The sequence below is a fragment of the Emydura macquarii genome, unplaced genomic scaffold (genome assembly GCF_026122565.2).
Source record: "Emydura macquarii macquarii isolate MOO-44397 ecotype Brisbane River unplaced genomic scaffold, CSIRO-AGI_Emac_v2 contig_968, whole genome shotgun sequence".
NCBI lineage: Eukaryota > Metazoa > Chordata > Testudines > Chelidae > Emydura > Emydura macquarii.
Window position 1 is genome coordinate 7,335,266 of NW_027131105.1, and position 19,725 is coordinate 7,354,990.

Here is a 19,725-nt window from a genome sequence, read left to right on the forward strand (position 1 = left end):
CCCTTGGATATATACCTCCTATCTGATTTCTATTCCTTACATCTGATGAAGTGGGTTACAGCCCACTAAAGCTTATGCCTGCAGAAATTATATTCCTTAGTCTTTGAAGTGCTACAGAAGGCTCCTTGTTTTTGCTAGAAATGTTGTGCAGCCCGTGACCGGAAGGTGGTGTCCAGGCAGCACAGCGTGTAAACAGGAAGTGACGTAGGAGAAACCCGGACTTCAATTGCTGGAGAAACAGGAAGTGACATAACCCAGAAGCAGCAGGAAGTGGCTCGTCAATTACCCGGAAGTAGTTAGGGGTGACCTCGGGCTACCCTATAATGACCCGCAAACGCAGTGACGCCAACCCCGGAAGTGTCGCGCTGCGCCCGGGCCATTTTGCGTCTCCAATCCTATCCATGGGCTCCTCCAAGAAGCACCGGGAGCGGGCGGAGGCCGGGGGCGCCGAGGAGCAGCCACCGCCGCAGCAGCAGCCACCGGCACCGCCACCACCCCCACTGCCCCCCGCCTCCGCCGCTTCCTCTTCCCGGCACCGGGAGCACAAGAAGCACAAGCACCGGAGCGGCGGGTCCGGCGAGCGGCGGGGGAAGCGCAGCCGGAGCCGCGGGGAGCGGAGCAGCCGGCGGAGTGGAGGGGAGGAGGCGGCCGCGGCGGCCCGGGGAAGCCATGGCCGGGCTGGCGATAGGGGCGCCCAGGAGGCCGAGGCTCCCAGGCGGATCAAGCGGGAGAAGCGCGACGAGGGATACGAGGCAGGTCAGAGCCCGGGGTGATCTGGGGGAGGCGCCCATGGGAAGTGGGGGTTGAGGGGAGGCGCCCATGGGTCTCCGAAGAGAGCTGGTGGCGGGGAGTGGGCCGGGGTTCGGGGAAGGGACCTAAAAGGAAGAGGTGGGGGTTGGGGATTGGGGACCTGTCGGTGGCCAAGAGTGGAAGGGCTGGGGTCAGTGGCACTCGGGCGGGTCTGTGGGGGGGGGCTATTGGAGTCCAAGCCTGGGGTGTGGCTAAGCGTTTTGGAGAAGAGCGATGGTGATCCAGAGTCTGTGCAGTTGAGGGGGGAGGGCTGATGGGGCTAATGAGGTCAGGGGATGGACAGAGGCTATACGGGTTGGTGAGCGGTGCCCTGGGATGGCAGGGGTCTGGTGATTTAGAGGTGAGGGGGGGGGGGTTGTGTTGGTTATGAGGGTTTATGGGAAGGACTCACTGTTAGGAGAGAAGTTATGGGGGTCAGGTGCTGGGTCAGAGCGTATGTGGGTCCTTCTATGTTGTGACACTGGGTTGTTGGCTTTGTCAGAAGGCATGAACTCATTAGGGGGTAGAAATGAGAAGTTATGATTTCTGGGTGAGGGGGATGTGACAGGCCTCCTGGGTTGGAGGAGGAGGAAGCTTCAGGTGTTGTCCTGGGGGAGGCGGGAGGGCATGAGCTTTAGGGACGGCATGACCTGCTGATTTATTGGGTGGTGGGGTGAGTTTGATGGAGAAGGGAAGTGAGAGATCCAAATAAAGCCAAGAAGTAAGCTCATGAGCCGTTTGGAGGCTGAGCATGCATGTGCTTGCAATTGCCCTTGAAGAGGTTATGAAAAGTTTTGGGGCAGATGAGTTCAAGACAGGCCTGTTGTGAAGGGGCCTCCTTGGTTGATCATGAGACATGTATGTATAAAGTGTCCTGAAAAGGATTCTTAATATGTAACTCTGTACAATAACTGTAGCAGTTCATGATTTGACTAGGGACTCTTTCTAGCTACATCTGTCTAGCGTATCTTTTTTGCGGTACCTTATTCTGTCATGACATAGCATCTAGCCACTGACCTTACTGATGCACCAGAATAGCGTGAGCTGGAGTCTGTTCTGTCTCTTTGCCAGAATAACTAGCTTGGCTCCCTCTGTGGGATCTTTATTCCAATTGATTGGCAGGGCCAAAAGAACCAAGCTGAATTTTGAGATCCCCATAAGGGGTGTGTGTTTTCACAGCACTATTTGTTATAAAAAGCATATTGTAGTTGGGTGGTGTCCCATGGTATGTGCTATGCAGCAGTTCAAACCAGTTGATCAGAGTGGTCCCTTCTGGCCTCAAAATCTATGAAAATGTGAACTCTGTTGCTTTTGTCTTGCTTACAAACATCTCCCTGACTTATCTCTAAACAGCTGCCAGCTCAAAGGCCAGCTCAGGGGATGCTTCTCTCAGCATTGAAGAGACCAAGTAAGTAAGATGCTATATCTAAGGTACTTACATGCCTTCTCGAATTCCCATTGTATTTGAGCTCTGAATGCATTTATTATGAGGTTGGGTAGTACTTTTAATCCACGTTTTACAGATGGGGAAACTGAACATAGAGGCTAAGTGGCTTTAGTTTCGTGTGTGGGAAGTTTGGGGCCTGTAATTTATTTCCCTAATTAGCTGGCACTGAGAAAGCAGAGCCCCCTTGCTCTTTTGGGGATCTAGAAAGAAATGAATGGGCAGTTGGTCTGAGATACACAAAAATTACTCGAAATCTAAACTCTTCCCAGTCCATCAGACATTACTTAGGGCATGACAAGGCTCTGCCATCTTGTCTATCATGCTGTTGGCTGGAATGGATTATCATGTGTTTCTATAACCTTTTTTATGAAAGGAGGCATCATGGCCTAGTGGGCAGAGCATTGGACTAGGAACTTGGGAGATCTTGGGTTGCCTTGGCAGGAGTAAAACTTGCCAGCAGAGCTGTCAGGGTCACTGGCATGCACAAGCTTTCCCACTGTCAAGGTGCAGTCCCCAGGGAAGGCATAGGGGATCTGTGTGCCTGATTTCCACCAATGAGGACTGGGCAGCCAAACCTCAGCCTTGGATTTTATTACTCGTGTTGCAGTAGTGCCCACGAACCACCGTCAGGAACCAGGACCCTGTTGTGCTAGGCAATGTGCAAACATAGAACAAAGCTTAGGTACTTATCTGCCTCCTCCATTCCTGTAGTATCCAAGTGCTTCCTAACCATTGATGTATCTATCCTCACAACACCCCTATGAAGTAGCAAAGTGTTATCCCCATTTTACAGATGAGAAACTGAGGCACAGAGTGACTGACTTGCCCAGTGTTGCACAGTAAGGGGGTGGAATTGAACCCAAGTCTCATGAGTCCCACACTGATGCCTGAATCACTGGAGGATCCTTCCTAGTTCTGTTCTCGTAGGCTATGTGCATCTCTGGTGGCTATGCCACGTAACTCTGTGTTTCTTTCTATCTGCAGTAAACTCCGAGCTAAACTTGGGCTGAAGCCTTTGGAAGTCAATACCATCAAAAAGGGTAAGTTTGGCTTTCATGTTAATAAAAATAAAACCCCAAACCTTGTGTTTGATCTCAAACCACTTTGTACTTATTAAGGCTTTAACATCTCTTTGTAGGAATGGCACAAAAATGTGAGGTCTCTGGTATTTTGTCACCTTGGCCTTTCCCCCTTTTTGATGTATTGCAGTGAGGGTATTTGCTGGAGGATCCTTGCTCCTGTGCCCCACCCCTCATCTCTCATCGATTCCCTACCGTTGCTGGGCTCTTGGGTACTGGGGCTGCCCAGGTCTCTCCTGTTTCCTGCATGAGGCACAAGTCTCCTGAGGATTGAATTGTTTTGGTGTAATTCAGGTCACTGGGTTCAACATAGGGGTATTTGATGACATTCTCTGGCCTGTGCTATACAGGAGGCCAGGCTAGGTGACCTAATGGGCCCTTCAACTTCCTGAAACAATTTAAATATCTTTCTCTTAGGCGCTTTGTACTGGAGTAGCGCCTAGGAGCCCCAGTCATGGACCAAGACCCATTGTGCTAGGCACTGTACACATAACACTATTTTTGTATGTATTTATCTTGCCCCTACCTCTGTAGCATTTGAGCACCTCAGCCTTTAATGTATTTATCTAAACACCCGCTGGGGAGGTAGGACAGTGCTAATATCCCTGGTGCACAGATAAAGAAATGAAAGACAGAGGCCATGTCTGTGCTAGGAGTACTTTACCAGTATAGGAATACCAGTATACTATGCTGGCAAAGCATGTGACTTAGTTATACTGGCATTGTACTGGTCCAGTAACCCTATCCCCCTAAAGTGAAACACCATCAAAGTGCAGATTTGCCTGTCTAGCTACATCTACACCAGAGGCTGTTGCCAGCACAAGTCTTGTTAGTCACAAGTCACACCTAATCATGCCCCTGGCTGACAAAAGTCTGTAGTGTAGACATGGCATAAGTGACTTGCCTGAGGTCTCACAGGGAGTCTGTGACACAGCATGGACTTGAACCTGAGTCTATGCTTCAAGGTGAGGTCTGGCTGGAAGTCTCACCAGCTTCAATCTGAATTATCTCCATCTGGGCAGCAAGATGCTCTGGGTGTGCTGCTCAAGAATGCTCACTGTTGGCCTGGCAACCCTCCCATGGAAGCCAGTTGGAGCAGAGTTAAGTCAGTGCTCCGTGGTTCTGAAAATTCTGTCCTTTGCCAGCTGAGGCCCCTGGGGGCTACATCCAGCATGCTTTTCTGCACTAGGCATGGTGGAAGGACAAGCAGAACTGGAAGGTGCAAGAGGGCACCGTCTTCTGATAGAGAAGAGCAGGTCTCTGTTGTGACGAATGTGAAGGGTGGTGTTTATCGAAGCTGCTGGACACAGACAGACTCTCCCCATGGTTCTCCTGCCTTTCTGATTGCCTAGGCTGTGCTGTCTAGCATCACCACACGGTGTTTGCCTATAGACTGTCCTGGACCAAGTGCGCTGAAACATGACAACTGACAGCTAAGCAACCCCCTCCCCTGGACCAAACGTCTGCCAGATACCACTGACGCTCCTTCCATAGGGAGCAGGGCTCTGGCTCTCACCGAAGGGGAGAGACATCAGGCCCACCCTGTGATCAGATGTGGAAAGACTTCCCCCTCCCCCATGCCCTCTCTCAGCTGATCAAGGCACTCTGCTGATCCCTGTGCCATTCTTTTCTCCAGCCAAGCCCTAACAGGAGGAGTGCAAGTGGCAAGGGGGTGATAACGTATTTGCCTGGCTCCTTCTGCTGCAGCTCCCCTGTCTTGTGTGTTTTCCCTTGCAGAAGTGGGCAGTAAGGAGGACCCTGTGGCAGCCGAGGTGATCAACCCCATCGTGCTGAAGCAGAGGGAGGAGATCCGGGAGAAACTAGCAGCCGCTAAGGAAAAGCGGCTTCTCAACCAGAAACTAGGGTAATCCCTCTCCCCCGTTTGCTTTGTTCACACTTGGCCATATTACTGTTGAGTTTGATGCAGTGTCAGCATCCGCTGCCCCTTGGCCTGACCTCATGCTTTATGCAAATGTAAGGATGACACTGGTTGGCAGCAGGAGTTGAACCTGGAATGTGTGGTTCTAACAGCCTGAGCTAATGACCACTTTGCTCAAGATGTGTCATTACTAAGATATACATTTTTACTAGTGAAAGTAATTAACCCTTGCAACAATTGATCAAGGGCAGTGGTGGCTTCTCTATCACTGGCCATGTTTAAGTCAAGATAAGACATTTTTCTAAGAGATCTGATCTAGGTCAACTAGGAATTACTTCAGGGCAGTATGGCCTATGGCCTTACTGCCTCTGGCCTGTGTTATAAAGGTGGTCAGACTAGATGATCGCAGACTAGGTTCTTTTTGGCCTGCAGAACTCATTGACAAAGGATATGAAGGTTGAGAATCTAGCTGGATTCCAAGAGGGATTGGACATTTCTATGAAGAAGAAGAATATCTACTGTAGCTAATACAGTCAGTTCTGGAAGGGATATAAATCCTTGTGCCTCAGGGCTTAAGCCCATTGCTTTCTGTGAAGTGTTAGAAGAGATCTTCCTGGAGGGCAGATTGTCCCAACTCTGCCTACTGCAGGGTTCTTGCACCTTCCTCTGAAGCATCTGGCACCAACCACTGCCAGCAACACAATACTGGGCTGGCTGGACCTCGGCTCTGATCCATCTGGCAATTCCTAATGTGCCAACCTTGGGTCCAGCAAAACCTGATACAGGTGGGAGGGGAAATGACTTGCTTAAGGCCAGAGGTAGAGCCAGGAATAGAAGCCAGCTCTGGTGTGGTGTGCCATTCCCAGACCACACTCCCTCCCCTGAGGCAGGGACAGTAGGGAAATATGGAATCTCTTGGTCATGCTGGATATCACAGACTCAGAGATGCTGGCTAATGGCCATGCAGCTAGCCATTTTGTCATCTGTCCTGGATTTTGATTTCTAGTCTCTGGCTGAGACTGAAATTGGGAATCCTAAAACCCTCCTGCTTTGCTTAGCAGGTATCTGGTTACCTACAGTGACTCTCATCACTATCGTATTGGAGCACTTCACTGTGAGGTAAAGAAGGATTATCCCCTTTTACAGATGAGGAAACTGAGTCACTGGGCAGCTTTAGTGATGGACCTAAGGTTACACAGGGAGTCTGGCGGAACTGGGAATGGAACCTGGGTCTCCCAAGTTGTGGACTAGTGCCCTGACAACTGAACCATCCTTCGCTTCTTTTCCTCTTCCATCCCTCTCTAAAGCATGGCTCTACATTGACCAGAATTTGAGCACAGGTCTCCCATGGAAAGAGGGGTGGGGGGCATAAGAATTCTGCCACTGAAGCACCAATGCTTTTCCTCAGGACAGGGAAGGCATTTTAGCTCCTGGTCATTTAAAGGACCCAAAGGTCTCCAGGGAGGAGGAGGTAGTGGTGGTGAAAGCTCTCCAATGCAGAACGGCCTCCTTTCCTGCTAGCTTCTGTGTCTATTCCCCCCCTTTCAGGAAAATCAAGTCTCTAGGAGAGGATGACCCCTGGCTGGATGACACAGCTGCCTGGATTGAGAGGAGCCGGAAGCTGCAGATTGAGAAGGACTTGGCTGAGAAGAGGGTTGGTATAGTCCTGGAGCCTCCGGAGCATCTGGGCTGCATGGGCACTTTGTTGAGAACACGGCGCATGTGTGACGTGTTCCCAGCTGCTCTTGTCTTCAGTCCAGTAATAAAGGACTTTGAATAGCATGTTCCATCCCTATCCCAGCAGCTAGTGCCATCTCCCCTGCTCTCAGCTGTGCCAGCTCTCTGGTTGCCTCTGCAATAAGGGACTGAAGCTGTAATTTGCCATGTGTGGCAGAGAGTTGCATGGTGGCTGGCCTGAGGCGAGTGCAAACATTTGCTGGCCTGGGAATGGCTTGCTGTACGCTTTGGAAGAAATACTCTTCAGCTTAGCCATCCTCTGTTCAGCTGTGAGCTTGCTCCAGAGGCCAGAATGCATAGACAGCAGCCAGACTTAGCCCTCTTGTTGCTTAGGTGTATTATGGTAGTGCCTAGAGGCCTGAGCCAGAAGGGAGGAGGGGGAGTCTCATGCCAGGCACTGTGCAGGTCCCCCAGCCAATATCCGAGAACTAGACAGAGAAAGTGATAGGACTACAGGTAGATTAAATGGCAGGGTTGGGCCAGGAGTTCTGATTCTCTCTGCCACACACACCTATTTTTACCAGTAGACCAGGCTCAGTGGGTAATAGAAACCAGGTGTCCTAATGCTCAGCCCCTGTTCTAACCACTAGACCCTACTTCCTCCCAGTGCTGGGAATCTAGGAATCCTGGCTCCTAGCCCTCCCCACAACTCTTGACCACTAGGCCCTGTATCTTAACATGTCCTGTGTGACCGCAATTCATTTTAAAAACAACATGTTTGTTTTGTTGTTAAATTAAGGCCAAACTCCTTGAAGAGATGGACCAGGAATTCGGCATCAGCAGTCTTGTCGAAGAGGAATTTGGGCAGAAGAAGAAGGTGAGACCAACTCGGAGGTGCTGGCAGAGTACAAATGCATCAGCAATGCCTAGGGACCAACCACAGTCAGGGCCCCATTGTACTAAACCGTGTATGAACACAGAGACCCTGCCCCGAGGAGCTTACATGCTAAACAGTCAAGACAGACGCAGCTGTGGGAAAGGGGTAGCACGCAGAAGCAGAGTGAACAATGTGATGGCCATAAACAGCATGATAGCTGTTCCTGGGGGGGCAGGGATGGGAAAAAGAATGGGGAGAAGGGGCAGGGAGGGTATATAGGGAAGCTGTGGAGCAAGTCTGAAGTGAAGGGAGCAGGATAGAATAAACCCCAGTCAGTGCAGGGTAGAGAAAGTCCCTTCAGATCAGTAAAATATATTGTCTTATGGTCCCAGCTTCAGCTGATTCTGATTCTGCTCCTTCCAGTTTGTCTTTGACTGGCTTCTCCCTGTAGTGTCTCTCCCCATCACGCACATAGCTGATGGGCAGGGAATGCTGCATGGATCCTAGTGCCCCAGAGAAAGGTCTGCACACTTCTGGGTCTGGGGCATGCTGGGAAGGAGGAGCCATGTTTGCTTATTGGAGAAGTAGTATTGATGTCTCCATTGTCACAACGGCTTCCCCAGCGACTATCCTGGACTCCATGTGCTATGGCCCTGATCCATGCCAGAGTCACTTCCTTACCTCAATGCAACTAAGCTGTGGGATAGAAATGGCAGGTCCCCCGCATCTCCTGATCTGGCATCTAATCCAAAACCTGCTGCTCTAGCTATGTCGGCAGGCTGAAACCATACTGTGCTTGGCTACTGGAATCCTGTGTCCTGTTCTGGTGTGTACAAACCCAGCAGGCTGCTGTTAAACCAGAGAGGGTTCAGAGAAGAGCCACAAGCATTATTAAAGGATTGGAAAAAATGCCTTCGAGTGAGACACGCCAGGAGCTCAATCTAGTTAATTTAACAATAAGAAGGTTATGGGGCAATTTGATCCCAGTGTTTGATCAAATACATGGGGGGACAGAAATTTGTCTGAGGTTGAAGAGCCTTCCATTATCAAAGATCTAAAAGGATTCAATGGAGGCTGAAGATAGACAAATTCAGACTGGAAATAAGCAGCACATTTTTAACGGTGAGGTACTTAACCATTGGAACAACTTCCCAAGGGCTGTGATGGATTCTCCATCATTGGCAATTTTTAAATCAAGATTAAGCATTTTTCTAGCAGATCTGCTCTGGTTCAACTAGGAATTGATTCAGGGCCATCCTGTGGCCTGTGTTGTACAGGAGATCAGATGAGGTGATTACAGTGGTCTCTTCTGGCTCTATAATCTGACTCTATTTGTCCTCTGGGGGATGGGTGGCTGTGCCTGAGTTCTGGCTTGGGGGGAATGTTTGGGCCTTCTCCTCCCAAGCTGACTTCCTGCAGCCTGATTCTCTCCTGTGGGATCTTCCTCTCTGCAGGATAACTACAGCTCCCGGGATCTGCAGGGCTTGACCGTGGAACATACCATCGATTCCTTCCAGGAAGGAGAGACCGTTATCTTGACGCTCAAAGACAAAGGTAACCAGAGGCGCTTCACCTGCACTTCTCAGCATGGGCATGCAGTAATGATCATGCTGGCAGTGGGGTCTCTCTATCAGGACTACACGGCCACCACTAGAGCCTCCACCCCATGCTGTCCTGCTATAAGATCTGAGTTTATTTTCTGGCCTGCCTGTGTAAATCCTTGGAAAAAGAACTATTAGTCGAATTGCTCAGAGGTTCTACACAACAATTGTGTACCGGCAGAACTAATTTTTTGGGTGGATGGGGGTGGTGATGTTCAGCCAACACAGTTATACGAGATGCTGCACAAACCTTGCCCTCAGGTAGTCCTTGCCTCAAAGAGCTCACAGTCTAAACAGGCAAAGGGTGAGAGGGGAAACTGAGACACCGAGCAGGGAAGGGTCTTGCCCAAGGTCACCCAGTGGGGGATAGAACCCAGGTCTCTGACTCACGGTCCAGTGCCCTACACCAAACTGCCTCTCTTCATTAAATAGAGATAATGGTGGATATTCCAGAGTCTGGACAGCAAGGGACATATTTCAGAAGGCAGGACTCCATCGAACTTGGTGTTGCACCCGCTGTGCAAGAAGCAGTTTAGCTGGAGAATCCTTTTATCAGCATACTTCCCCCCCCCACCCCCCCCACCCCCAGGACAGCTAGCATTGAGCCACTAATGATTCACTGGTTTCCCAAAATCATCACTAGAAGGAGGGAGGGTTGCCCAGTGGCTAGAGCAGGATGACAGGAAAATCAGGAGTTACTTACACTGGCAGTTCTCTGGGGCAGGGACTGTCTCTGTTCTGTTTGTACAGTACCTAGCACAAGGGGGTCCTGGCCTGAGACTAGAGCTCCTGGGCTGTACATTGGTGCTGCCACTCAAACATGTTGGGCCTCGGTTTCCCTATTTGGAGCCTCTCTGGAGTGTGGTGGGGGATTAAATGCCAGATAAAGCACCTTGCAGGGCTAGAGAAGAGGGAGGTGGGGATGTCGTTACAGACTCTTGTCCCCACTGGCTATTTGAATGCAGCGGGCTCTGAATAGATTGATTGATTGGGCTGCGTTCGTTAGTACAAGGAGCACTGTGGTTGGGGCCTAGCTAGGGCTGTATTTTAACCCTGTGGTGATGGTGTCTCGTCTCCCAGGTGTCCTGCAGGAGGAGGAGGATGTCCTGGTGAACGTAAATATAGTGGACAAGGAGAAAGCCAAGAAGAACGTGGAGCTGCGGAAGAAGAAGCCGGAGTACAGGCCCTATGAGGAGGAGGAGAGCGTGGATGACATGGCCATTGTAAGGAGGGTGCAGGCCCAGGCTATGTTGGTTCTCATGCCTCCTCCTGTAGTTTAAAATGGGCCCTGATTCCTCAGCGGGGCTCCCATGTGTCTGGAATCATTGGGCTAATGGTAGCCATGAAATATGATCATAGGTGACCTAGATCCCCAAAGCCACCTCCTTTAATCAAGCTACTAGCACACCCCTGTGATTGATGGCTGTGACTTAACACTGTTCTCTGTCCACCTTCGATCCAGGCCTATGGGCATCAGGATTCTTGGGTTACAGCAGTACAGTGACTGTAAAGGGCCATGGCATTAGCGTGCAGAGCATTTCCTGGCCTGCCTGGGAAGACACCTTCATGTAATTGGATTCCTGGATGACAGTGGAGGCCAGGACTGTGCAAGAGACTAGCTTTGTTCATAGGGTTTGCAGTTCAAACCCTGATCCTGAGAGGTCTGGAGCATCTGTACAGGGTGGAGAAAGGCATTGTAGTAGGTGCTGTGACCAGTCCTTCTGTCCAACATTGTGGGATGGGGGCTGCCACTACAGGCTCTGTGACCTGTCCCCTGGCTGAGATCAGGGTGTGGGGGTCCCCACGGGTGGCAGGCAATGCTCCAGACATGGAATAATCTAACTAGAGCTCTCAGTGCCCTCCAGTCTAGACTGGAGGCTGTCTGAAAGAGGCTTTAGCCAAACACCAGCTATGGGGCTCATACAGCGGGAACTAGGTGTCTGGTCTGTGAAAGACGGGAGGTCAGAGTGGATGCTCTAATGGTCCCTCCAGGCCTTAAACTCTGGATCTCTGAAAAGCAGAAAGGTGCCATGGTTTATTTATAGAGCCCTGCACAGATACAAAAATGTGGATCTGCGAGAATCAACTTCTGTCCGACCCGCAATTTGCACTCCCTATTTTATATTTATCCGCATCCCTCCCCCTTTCCCTCGTGATCAGCTGTTCAGCCATGGATGCAGCCAGCCACTGCTAAACAACTGATCGCCTGGCCCTCACCCCTGGATCTTGAAGGCAGGGAAGCAGCCTGAAAAACTGATCTATAAACAGTTGCTTCCCCACCTATGAGATCTGCATCCGATCCACGATCTGCAAAAAATGGTCTGTGGATATAAAGCAGATATCTGCATATTTGCAGGGCTCTGTTTAGGCAGGGGAGGGTTGCTTGTGGGATATGGGGCGGCATAGCTAACCAGACCAAGGCAGACAGAGAGCCCATGAATTGGGGCAGTGGGAGGGAGTTAGAGGAAACAGCCAATCAGCAGAGGGGAAGGCATATCCCAAGTGGGAGCAGGACATGGGCAGCTTGTGAGAGACACACCCTGTCATTCTGATTCCCCTCTTGTGTCCCTGCTGGAATTCCTTATGCCCCCTGGCCTTAGAGGTTTGGCCATGGTGCGGGGGGGAGGGATTCTGTGTTGAGGGGGATCTCACGTGCTCTCCTCTCCCCCAGTGCAAGCACAAGAACATCCTGTCCAAGTATGATGAGGAGATTGAAGGGGAAAAGAAGAAATCCTTCAAGCTGGACTCGGGTGGTATGGCAGATGGTTCATGGGAGCGGGAGCTGCAGCAGGTCCGTGATAGCCTGCGCAGCCAGGCCCAGAGCCTGGAGACACCTGGCCTACACCTGGCTTCGGAGTATTTCACCCCAGAGGAGATGGTAAGGAGGCCTCATGCTACCACTGGCTCCTTGTTTATTCTGGGATCCAGCTCTCTGCTGCAGTATTGGGATGTGGGATGGGGTGGGCCAGGCTCTGAGCTGGTCTACTGAATCCTCTGTCTAGCTGCCTGCCCGGATGCTCCGGGTCCAGCTGATTGTCAGATTTGGGGTCAGGAAGGAATTTGACCAAAGTCAGATTGTCAGGGCCCTTGGGACGTTTCACCTTCCTCTGCAGCATGGGGCGGAGTCGTCTGCTAGGCCTGTCTTACCTCATCAATTCCTTGCTGCTGCAGTGCGGGCCCCTCAGTCTCTCCTGTTCTCTGCGTGGGGCTCTCAGCAGGCTAGTCTGAGGAATGAAATTCTTTAGTCTGGCTTAATCTGGAGGGAACTGGGTGAAATACCCTGGCCCGTGCTGTAAGAAGCCCAGACTAGATGATCTAATGGTCCCTTCTGACTTTAAACTCTGAAACGGTGGCTAATTCTATTATGTCTGCTACAAGAACGCCTAGAGGGAGACTGTCTTGGGTGCTGCAAAAGGCCCCCTGCCTGAGATCAGGACCCCATTGTGCACCAGGCAATGCACAGCACCCCCAAACAGACCAGGGCCTGCCCATGCCGGTCCATGCGCAGACACACCTTGAGAGACCGTCCCTGCCCCAAAGGGCTCACGGTTTGACTAGACAAAAGGTGGGGCAGGGGCTGAGGCACAGAGGAGATGGGACTGACCCCAAGGTTCGTGGCAGAGCTGGGAATAGAACCCAGGAGTCCTGGATCCCAACCCCAAGATAGTGCTGCCTCCATACGCGGAGGATGTTTTTAAGGGTGATTGGATACTGATGTCTGGTCTTGTGAGACACAGAATTCATGTGGGCTGGTGCGCTGGGCGTCAGCTGCCCCCTGGCCTGGTGGGTTATACACCGCAGTTGCTCATGGGTATGTGTGTATTAGGGGTGGGTGGTGGCACCCTGGGGCATGCACCTGCAGTTGTGGCTGTAGGCCCAGGTGCTTGGGAGGGGAAGGGGGGAGGTTGGTTGGTGTGGCACAGGGCCCCAGGGGTTCATGCGTAAGCATCTGAGGGTGTGATTGGCAAGGTGCCAGACCCTGGGTGCTCATGGGGATTGGGGCAAGGTGCCACGCACTGGACCAGTACCCTGCTGTGTGGATGAGGGGTGTAGGGGCTGTGCACCACTGACCCCTCTTGTCTCTCCCCACAGGACGTCACCTTCAAGAAGACCAAACGGCGTGTGAAGAAGCTGCGGAAGAAGGAGAAGCCAGTGAAAGCTGACGAGCTGCTGCCCCTGGGCAATGAGACAAACGAGAATGACTTTGGCTCTCGGTAACTAGGAGGGGCTGGGGATCCTGGTCTTGTGGGTGGGGAGGCATGGGGGGATTGACTCATGCGCTAACCAGTTTCTCTTTCCCCACAGGTTACGGGGCCGAGGGAGAAGGGTCCATAGGGAGAGGGAGAGGGAGAGGGAGGAGCAGGAGGAAGAGGAGGAGGAAGGGGACATGGAGCAGAATGTGAATGAGTCTGCAGACCTGCCGCCCCAGTCAGATGACAACCGTGTGGAGAACATGGAAATCAGCAGTGATGGTGAGGGGCTGGACTCCTGGGTTCTTTCCCCTGTTCTGGCAGGACAGAGGGTTCTAGTGGGTTAGAGGAATGTTCCTCAATGACTGGTCCCTGAGATCTCCCTGACACAGTTTAGGAAGGCAGCAAGCTGGTCTCTGGTATCAAAAAGGTTGAGAAACACTGGGTTAGAGTGTCGGGGGCCCTGGGAGCCTGGATTCTTATCCAGCAGCCCCCAGCGTCTGGCCTGATACCCCCAGCACCCCAGCCTGCTGAAGCAAAGGCCCCTTGGGATGCTCATTCTTGCTGCTAACTCCCTCCCCCTCCTGCATTTCTTTCCCTGCAGAGGAGGCTGAGAAGGTGCCCAAATCCCCAGTTGCCCTGGAGGAGGACGAGGCAGAGCAGGAGCTGCAGAAGCAGCTGGAGAAGGGCCGTAAGCTCCGTCAGATGCAGCAACTGAAGGAGAGTGGAGAGAAGGTGAGCAGGCCTGGTCCAAGGGCAATCAGGAGTGTGGGGGCTTGGATTTTGGTCTTGGGGGGCAGTCTGAGTGCTACCATCATAACCATATCGAAGAGAATGGAACCAGAGAGAGAATCAGGCTCCTGTATCCGTCTCCCTTCCTCCTCTTCCCCCCCCCCCCCCCACCCATTAGCCACCACTCCCCTCCCAGAGCGAGAATCCTGGGGTCACCCCTGTTCTATGGATGGATGCATTTGGTCTCCATTGCTCCTTGACTGAACCCTCCCACCCCAGAATAGAGCATGTGGTGCCCAGTCACACCCTTCTCCTGAGTGCAGGTCCAGCTGCCCTGACTCTGGGGGCTCCTAGTGATCCTTGGTCCTGTGCATGAGCCCCCTCCCCCAGCCTCTAATCCTGCTGCCCTTGCTCCCAAAGCAGGTCATTGAGATAGTCAAGAAACTGGAGACGCGCCGTAGCCGGGAGGACGACGAGGAGCTGGAGAAGAAAGGAGCGATAGTCTTCAATGCCACCTCAGAGTTCTGCCGCACGCTGGGCGAGATCCCCACCTATGGGCTGGCTGGCAACCGTGAGGACCAGGAGGAGCTCATGGTGCGGCTTCCTGAGGATTCCTCTTCCCCTGTCCAGGGTGGGCTGGGCTGGGCTGGGAGGAAGCTGCCCCAGATGGAGGCACATCAGCAGAGCTAACAGGAGCCCAGATGGCTGTGGGTCAGAATTATGGGACACTGGCAGAGTGGGGCAGGGAGAAGAGCCTAGGGCTGCAATAGCAGGGAGCTGTGGGTTGAGACTGATTGGCACCAGCACAGCTGGGTGGGTTGGGGGAAAGCCCTGGACTGGGATCCTAGTGGGTTGGGGGTTGACCCAGAAATAATGCTATGGTGCTTATGAGAGTTGTAATCCTGGTGCCTCATGCTTCCATTTTCTTCTATGGGCTGGGCTTTCTGAACAAACAACACATACAGTGACATAGTATTGGTACACTGATGCTGCTATAAGAGCGCTTGTGTAGCCTCGGCTCTCCTGCCGACATAATAAAACCACCTAAATGAGGGGCGGTCAGTAGTTGTGTTGGCACGGGAGAGCGTCTCCCTGTCCACACAAGCGCTTATACTGGCAAAAATTGTCACTCGGGGGTGGGTTTTTTCTCTCTCCACACCCCTGAGCGACAAAAGTATAGCTGGCATATGTGCTGGTGTAGATGAGGCCTAAAGCTCTCATTCTGCACCACATCCTTTCCTTTGGGTGCAGAGCAGCGCTACATCATGGGAGTCCTTGACCATGGCGCATCCTGGGAGATGTAGTCTGGCCTATAGAGAAAAATGGGCATGTGAAGCAACCAAACTACAACTCCCAGGAGGCACTGCAGTGGCAGAAATGCTTCTGTTTTGAGGTTCTGGGCTCTTTGGCCAACCCTGGCTGGGAGTATGAGGCTGCAGTGCCTGTGGGGGTGAGGGAGATCCCAGCCCCGCTGGGGTGCTCTCATGCTGATGCCCCAGGTGGCCTCTTCTCTGCTCCCAGGACTTTGAACGGGATGATGAGCGGTCAGCAAACGGAGGCTCGGACTCTGATGGCGAAGAGAACATCGGCTGGAGCACGGTCAACCTGGATGAGGAGAAACAGCAGCAGGATGTGAGTACAGCTGGGGAAAGTGGTGTGTGGGTGGGGGCAGGAGTCACTGCCTTCATAGCTTTTTCTGGTGAGGATCTTCCTCTTCTCCCACCCCCAGTATAACACAATGAACCCTGGGGGGCTGCAGGTCAGGATTGAGGGGCACTGGCAGAGCTGTGAGAGGGGAGCCCAGAGTTTGACTAGCAGGGGACTCTAAACATGGTTCCAAAGCCCTGAACCCTGCCTCCTCCCTTTGCAGTTTTCAGCGTCCTCCACCACCATCCTGGATGAGGAGCCCATAGTGAACCGGGGCCTAGCCGCTGCCCTCCTGCTTTGCCAGAACAAAGGTAAGTGGGGGGCTTAGGGTGGGCCCCCCTCTCCCAGAAACCTCTTGGGCTCCCATGCTTGCCTGCTGTTGCTGTGTCATGTACAGATGACTGTGCCCAGTCCTGGCGCCTTGTTCCCTGCAGGGCCCAGCTGCTCATTGCCTGCTCTGAAAACCCTCGGTGCTGAGAGTGACTGGAGGGAACTTTCTTGTTTAATTTGCATTAAGGCAGGATGTACAGAGCTCGGAGCCCCTGTTGTGCCAGGCAGTGAGGCAGTCCCTGACTTGGAGAGCTTGGCTCCAATGAATGGTGGGAGGGGACGGAGGCACCGAGAGGGGAAGGGTCATGCCCAAGGTGTGGTAGAGCTGGGAATAGAGCCTAGGGAGTTCAGAGTCCCAGTCTGCTGCCCTATCCACTAGGACATGCGGCCCCTGAAAATCCCTTTTGCCCTGTGTGATTCAGAAGCTCTGAGATCTCCTGGGGCTGGTGTTTATGATTTTGGGTGGGGGAGGAGAACATCCCATAGCACTCGCTGCCCCCAGCAGGGTCTGAAGCATGCCTCTCCTCTCTGTGGCAGGCCTGCTGGAGACGACTGTGCAGAAGGTGGCCAGGGTGAAGGCCCCCAACAAGTCGCTGCCCTCAGCTGTGTACTGCATTGAGGATAAGATGTAAGTGGCATCACGGGGTGGGCAAAACCCCTGGGTAGGTCATCAGTAGCAAGGATCAAATCTGCCACCTCTGGCTCTTGGCGCCTGGGCCTCTTTCCTGAGCTGAAGCCCCACTGTGGTAGCCACGGCCATGGCACCTGCCATTACTGGAGAGGGATGGAGTGGGTTCCACGGGCTCTGTTGTTGGAATGGGTGCTGGCAGTGCCCCTTTTGCCCTGCCCCATGGCTGGTTCCCCCAACCCCAGCCGAATGGCCCATGGTCTCGCAGCTGAGGCTGGCAGCCTGCGGCAGTTGTGATGGTGGTTTGGGTGATGTGGGCACTAGTTGTGCACCCCCAGGAACACCCATCTTCCCTACTTGGATGTGGGCCCTAGTCTCATGCCACTGAAAGGCCCCTGAGGGGATTATTAGTGGCCAAAGGGGCTAAGAACCCTAGTTTGGCATCTCATTCAAGGCAGCAGTGACTGCAAGCGGAGAGTACCCCCTGCCCCATTCTCTGCAACACAGCACCCCTAGCACCACACTGGGGTGAGCAGTGACTGCGAGGGGAGACTAACTAACCCCCACTGACTAACCCTATGGGCTGGGCTCCTCCAGGGCCATTGATGACAAGTACAGCCGGCGGGAGGAGTACAGGGGCTTCACCCAGGACTTCAAGGAGAAGGATGGCTACAAACCTGATGTCAAGATTGAATACGTGGATGAGACAGGACGCAAGCTCACCCCAAAGGAGGTAGTGGGGCGGGACATGGGGGCACTGAGTGCTGGGGGTCTGCAGTGATGCAGCCATGTCTCCTCCTCCTCCTCTTCCCCCCCCCCCCCCCCCCCCGGTGGAGTGGCTATGATGGTGAAAGGGGAGGATGTTTCTCGGGGGGGCGGGGAGGGTTGGTTGAGGGCTGGTTGAGGGCTGTGATGGTGAAGGTGGAGTATTGTGATGTATCCCCTACTCTCCCTGCTGCCAGACAGATGGGGAAGGGAGTTAAGGGTTTCCCAGCCCTGTTTCCATGTGGAGTGGGTGGGAGGAGACTCCCAGGTGGGGCAGTGTGACAGTCTGTGCTGACACACCCCCCCCTCCCCCCCATGTGCTCCATCCCCAGGCCTTCCGGCAGCTTTCTCACCGCTTCCATGGGAAGGGCTCTGGTAAGATGAAGACTGAGAGGAGGATGAAGAAGCTGGATGAAGAGGCGGTGAGTGGGTGACATGGCTGTAGGTCCCCCTGGGCAGAGCCCACAAGAGGGCTGGTGGTGGAGGTGCGTGGGAGGCATGTCCAGCTTCATCCTGTTTGCTAAGCAGCAATGGGCATGGATGGGAAAGCTGAGGAGAGCCCAGGGGGACCCAGGAGCAGCATGGGGTGGCTGCTGTCTCCTTGTGGTCGGTGCTGGCTCCAGTGCTGTGCTGCCTCTTCCACGTCAGAAAAGTGCTGATTATTTGAAGTCATCAGTGGTCCTGCCCTGTCCTCGGGCCCAGGCTTAACAGCCCGACTCTTAGCCAAATCCCTCTGCTATTTAAACTGGAATAGGACCGTTCTTCCTTTGCTGTGTGATGGACTGATCCAGCCCCTTCGCACGCACACACCCCCATCCCCTGGTTGCCTCAGCACTAAGTGAGGGTGGAGGTGTGCTGGGCTGTTAGTTGGAGCTCCGGCATGGGGAGAGGGAACACCTAGTGGATGTCTGCAGGGGGCTGTACTGACCCAGGCTCTCCCCTCCCAGCTGCTGAAGAAGATGAGCTCCAGTGACACGCCTCTGGGCACGGTGGCGCTGCTGCAGGAGAAGCAGAAGGCCCAGAAGACGCCCTACATTGTGTTAAGCGGCAGCGGCAAAAGCATGAACGCGTAAGAACCCCTGTCCCAGCCATCACATGGTCTCTCATCTTAACAGGGCTGGGATGCCAAGACCTGTGGCCTAAAATCCCCAGGCTGGTGCTGGGGTGGGGAGCATAGGACATGACTCTACCATGTCATGTCCACCTAGTGGGGCTAATATAGGGTGCTTGGACTCTTCTGTAGCAGGACCCCTACCATGTAGCTGTGACCCCTTCTCCTTGGTCCTTCACTCATGTCCCCTTTCTCCTTACTTCACCAGAAACACCATCACCAAGTGAGCTGCCAGCAGACCCTGGAAGCAGATGCCGCCTGCCCACCAGCTCCCATCTGGTCTGACCCTGACCGTGTGCATCTTGGGTTCTGAAGGTGGAGAATCTGCCCCCTCCTGGGGTAACGCTCCACTCCTGCCCCACTCTCACCTCACGTACCTACAAGAAGTTGTAGGTAGAATGTTAAGTCCATCATGGAAGGGGGAACTCTTCCCCTGGTAGCGCTCCCTCTGGTGGCTTCTGCCTCTAAGCATCTGCTGGGGGTGGGGTGTCACTCTGCCACTGAGGGGGCTGCTACCTGGGCCCCTGTCCAAGCCACAGGGGTGCAGTTTGTTAAACTCTCCCTTCAACTTTTGGTGATGTTTGGGATGCAAGACAGGCTGATGTGGCCTCTCCCTCACAGGCAGGGGCAGGGCTGTGTATATAGTTAAGCTGTGACTTTAGCACCAAAACCTTGTTTTTGTATTGATGTAAAACCAAATCACTCATTAAAAGCACCAATTCCTGCCTGGGAGCTGGGGCCTGTTCTTGACTGTACAGAGATGCTACCTCCTCGTGGGTGGGGCTGTAAACCTGGGGGGCAGGGCCTGGTTCTTGCTCTGTACAGCACCTAGTACAACAGAGCCCTGCCCCACGATTGAGGTGCTACCACACTCCAACTTCCTAGCCCCAAGGTGGCCTTGAACTATGTCTGCAGAGCATCTTGCTTTGTTGAACAGGATGATTGCAGCACAGCTCACTGGCACTGTGGAGGG

The 19,725-nt window shown here is 53.2% G+C and overlaps 1 protein-coding gene across 2 annotated transcripts; it reads left to right on the top strand.

Annotated features, from left to right (window-relative positions):
- Positions 1-364: 364 nt before the first annotated feature.
- SART1 (spliceosome associated factor 1, recruiter of U4/U6.U5 tri-snRNP) lies at positions 365-19,484 on the top strand. Of its 2 annotated transcripts, none has more exons than XM_067544063.1 (20): positions 365-756; positions 2,143-2,197; positions 3,221-3,276; positions 5,053-5,179; positions 6,743-6,848; positions 7,671-7,748; positions 9,203-9,302; positions 10,430-10,572; positions 12,021-12,227; positions 13,442-13,563; positions 13,655-13,821; positions 14,144-14,274; positions 14,692-14,865; positions 15,793-15,903; positions 16,142-16,229; positions 16,786-16,876; positions 17,474-17,609; positions 17,974-18,063; positions 18,589-18,710; positions 18,961-19,484. In XM_067544063.1, exons 1-20 carry the CDS (start codon positions 402-404, stop codon positions 18,977-18,979), a joined length of 2,478 nt encoding a protein of 825 aa, XP_067400164.1. In that variant the 5' UTR covers positions 365-401; the 3' UTR covers positions 18,980-19,484. The 2 variants fall into 2 exon arrangements, with proteins under 2 accessions (XP_067400164.1, XP_067400165.1); XM_067544064.1 differs by having other exon boundaries at positions 14,695-14,865.
- The last annotated feature ends 241 nt before the right edge of the window (positions 19,485-19,725 follow it).

Excerpts from the sequence above, each read along its gene's own strand:
- SART1 (XM_067544063.1), top strand. The coding sequence starts at position 402 with ATGGGCTCCTCCAAGAAGCACCGGGAGCGGGCGGAGGCCGGGGGCGCC. Across the intron at positions 2,198-3,220 it reads CTCAGCATTGAAGAGACCAA|TAAACTCCGAGCTAAACTTG; the intron begins GTAAGTAAGATG and ends TTCTATCTGCAG. Across the intron at positions 3,277-5,052 it reads AGTCAATACCATCAAAAAGG|AAGTGGGCAGTAAGGAGGAC; the intron begins GTAAGTTTGGCT and ends TTTCCCTTGCAG.